The 3,684-nt window shown below is 41.2% G+C and overlaps 1 protein-coding gene across 1 annotated transcript; it reads left to right on the top strand.

Moving 5' to 3' along the window:
• Positions 1-277: 277 nt before the first annotated feature.
• LOC123084436 (MLO-like protein 1) lies at positions 278-2,996 on the top strand. The gene is made up of 12 exons (XM_044506041.1): positions 278-415; positions 520-577; positions 681-826; positions 859-945; positions 1,039-1,113; positions 1,203-1,291; positions 1,385-1,434; positions 1,625-1,665; positions 1,886-2,095; positions 2,362-2,429; positions 2,508-2,568; positions 2,838-2,996. The coding sequence occupies exons 1-12, from the start codon at positions 278-280 to the stop codon at positions 2,994-2,996; spliced, it is 1,182 nt and encodes a 393-aa protein (XP_044361976.1).
• Positions 2,997-3,684: the final 688 nt, after the last annotated feature.

Genomic DNA, 3,684 nt, shown 5'->3' with positions numbered 1-3,684 from the left:
GAAGAAAAAGGAAAAAAACCTTGTTTTGGACCGTTGAGGCAGGCTTGGTCCATGTCTTTCTTTCCCGCTGCGTCGTTGTCCCTGTCGTCGTCAACTCGTACTGCCCGACGTTTAGCCGCATGGAAAGGGCACATCACACCGGTTTCTTCATCTTGAGGCCGTGATGGTAGTTTTTGCGAGACTTTCTCTTCCTCTATCTAAAGTTCAAGTCAAAGTTTAAGAACAGCGTCCCCTCCGGTCTGATCGGGCAACCTGCTCCTGCTGAGCTTTGGCAGCCATGGCCGGAGGGGCCGGCGGCGGCAGGGCGGCGGAGATAACGCTGGAGCGCACGCCGACATGGATCGTGGCGTCCGTGTGCTCCATCATCGTCCTCATCTCCCTGCTCTTCGAGCGCCTGCTCCACCGCCTCGGCAAGGTCTGCATCGTCCACCATTAATCAAGCTTCATGCATCATCCACCATCACCAGTACTGACTACTGACCTAAGCTGTTTGAATGAACTCCTATTGCATATGATCAGAGGCTAACAAAGGGCCGCCGGAAGCCGCTGTACGAGGCCCTGCTCAAGGTCAAAGAAGGTACGTCATTCAATTGGTTGGTTCCCCGCCACCATCGCCATGCCATGCTCTACCTTCCGGTCCCAAGTCCTACCTAACGCGGTTGCTATACGGTCGGTTGCAGAGCTGATGCTGCTGGGCTTCATCTCCCTGCTGCTCACCGTGTTCCAGGGCGCCACGCAGAAGATATGCGTCCGGGAGAGCCTGATGCACCACCTCCTGCCGTGTCCGCGCGCCGGCGCCCGTGCCGCCAAGGCTGCGCAGCACTACGTTGCCGCCGCCGGGGCAAATTTTTAGGTCCTCAAATGATCAGACATGTGGAGGAATTCAAATTTATCAAAAATCACTTCAGAGGTCATGGAAAACGATGGGAAATATTCGGTTGGCTGGTACCTTACTTCCCTTGCATCTTAAAATATTAGCACATTCGTATTGTTAACACCAGCGTCAATACAAATAATACTATTTACCCTTTACTTCAGCGTTCTTTTTTCAAACAATTTTATGGGTCAGTCACCGAGGAGGACTACACAACCCTGCTACTTGGCTTTGTCATGGTAGTCGGATATACAACTTCATACATGTTATCTAATTTGTTCATGTTGCGTAGAAGAAGTTTACATTTTTCCTCGTATTCTTTTGGTAGAAACACAGCAAGGGGCATCCAAAATTTAACTTTTACAGTTATATGAATAGAGCACTAGAAGGGGATTTCAAGAAAGTTGTTGGCATAAGGTAAATGTATGAAGCTACTATGTTAATATGCATTGTATTTATTATCACATAGTCCCGAGGACTGGTCAATAATTGACTCATGTCTTGTCGCAGCTGGTACCTTTGGGCTATGTTGATGATATTCCTGCTACTGAATGTTCATGGTAGGTTTCTATGTGGAATGAGTACTACTTCAAATTTTAGAAGTATGAATAGATAAGAGAGGAACTAAGATACAATACTGGTGGCATATGGCTATCATGCTTGTACCATGTATATCTTTCTAGCTTTAATTTAATTATTATGCCTTATGTGAAAGACTAACGCCGCTCTCTTTTGTTGTTGTCATCATAGGATGGTATGTCTACATTTGGATATCGGTTGCACCATTCGTTGTAAGTAGACATCATATGTTTTATATAAAAGAGATACATGTTTAAAGGATTTGCACCTCCAAGTTTTATTTTTTGGACCTAATAGCTATATTAATTTAAATAATACAACTATTGGTTTTTCCTTAGAAGATGAGAAGTTTCATAATAAATATATGTACTATATAAATTTTAAACTCAGAAGTACAATCATAAGATATTAGACGTGTTTTATTCTGTACAGTTGCTACTTGTGGTCGGAAGTAAGCTGGAGCATATTATCACGGAGCTAGCTATTGACGTTGCCCAGAAGAATACTGCAATAGAAGGGGAGCTAGTTGTAGCTCTTTCAGATGAATTCTTTTGGCTCCATCGGCCTAAACTAGTCCTTCTATTGATCCGTATCATCTTGTTCCAAAATGCATTTGAGATTGCATTTTTCTTCTGGCTGCTGGTAAGAACAATTAGCTAATTCCTTCTCACCATACCAAACATATACCGGACTTTGGAAATAATTAACAATTACATGATGGACCAATGTTATATAAAAATATGTCGTTGTAATTTACCATGGAAAGGATTGATAAAATCAAATACCCAAACATCTAGAACATAACTACCAGTTTGGGTAAGTACTTGGGCACTCGATATTTACTTAATTTCTATATTATATGTAAAAATGCAACAGTAAACTCAACTTAGCACTCACCACCCTTGTAGGTAACATATGGATTTAAATCATGTATTATTGGAAAACCAGCATATGTTATTGCTCGTCTGGTGATAAGGTAAGCTTTAATATTTGTCAATTACAACATTTTGGATTTTCAAGAAAGCAAGAACTCATATTATGTATGTACTTCTAGTGTCATCAGCCAACTCCTATGTGGATACAACACCCTCCCTCTATATGCTCTCATATCTCAAGTAAGTTGGCTAAATTCAATCAGGTTCACACTAATTTATTTTATTCAGGAACCTTTGCTAAATTATTTTAATTTGGTGAATTATCATATTTTAAACAATGTTAAGTTGGTCAAGTAACAAATAGCATGTTTATGAAGTGTACATCGAAGTGCTAACTCATGACATTTTTTGTGGATCAACTATTCGTGTAACCTAGATTGTTATGGATGTTCTCTAACTACTTCTTGTTTGAGCTTGATTCTAATTTTCTATTCTTTCTACCAATGAAGATGGGAGGTTCGTTTAAGAAAGCCATGTTCGATGAAAGTATATCTGAAGGCCTCACCAATTGGGCTCAAAAGGCTAGGAAGCGTAATAGAATGACAACACCAAGTGTTGGTGACAATTCACCCGTTGGTGAGGGAATTCAAATGACAAATGACTGCTAGGTTCATCTAAGTGAATACATATCAATGTACGTGCTACTGTATAATTAATATATAGATATATCTTATATTTTCACCTTTTCAAATCATGAATGCACGAGCAAGTTAGGCCACATTGATCATGGTAAATATCTGATAGGTTATGAAACCAAGCATCATACTGATCATGATAAACCAACAATTTTTCGTGAGGTTAGTTGCAAGCTAGCCCCTCTAAACAAAAAGGAAACGACTATCTGATGGGTTATGTCTGCCCACTCCGTGGGAGGTGGCAGCTAAGGGCGGCCATAGTGGGGACAAAACCGGGTCATGGCCCGTCCTTATTTTTGGATTTCCTCTTTGTATTTGCTATGAATCTAGCCCAAGAGCAACATATGGTCCACTGAGAAAGTGATTGACCCGTGCTACTATTTGTTTCGCCATCCGCCACTAGTCTACAGTGTAAGTTAAAATGAGTTCAATAGTTTTCATGCATTGGCGAGTTTTCTCTTAATCCATGAATGCATCAGTTTAATGCTTGAAATTTGAACGGGCGATGAGGAACAATGAAAATGGGACTAACTAAACGAAAAAAAAAGAGATGCCCTCTAAACTTAAAGGAAACGAGTATCTGATGGGTTATCAGACCAAATATGTCGGCCCACTTTGTGGGAGGTGGCAGCCAAAGGGCGGGCCATAGTGGGGACCAAAC

This window comes from Triticum aestivum, chromosome 4A (assembly GCF_018294505.1).
Source record: "Triticum aestivum cultivar Chinese Spring chromosome 4A, IWGSC CS RefSeq v2.1, whole genome shotgun sequence".
In the NCBI taxonomy this organism is placed as follows: Eukaryota; Viridiplantae; Streptophyta; class Magnoliopsida; order Poales; family Poaceae; genus Triticum; species Triticum aestivum.
Note: the sequence above shows the minus strand (reverse complement) of the source record. Positions and strands in the feature narration are given on the sequence as shown.

Excerpts from the sequence above, each read along its gene's own strand:
- LOC123084436 (XM_044506041.1), top strand. The coding sequence starts at position 278 with ATGGCCGGAGGGGCCGGCGGCGGCAGGGCGGCGGAGATAACGCTGGAG. Across the intron at positions 946-1,038 it reads GGGAAATATTCGGTTGGCTG|CGTTCTTTTTTCAAACAATT; the intron begins GTACCTTACTTC and ends CCTTTACTTCAG. Across the intron at positions 2,096-2,361 it reads CATTTTTCTTCTGGCTGCTG|GTAACATATGGATTTAAATC; the intron begins GTAAGAACAATT and ends CCACCCTTGTAG.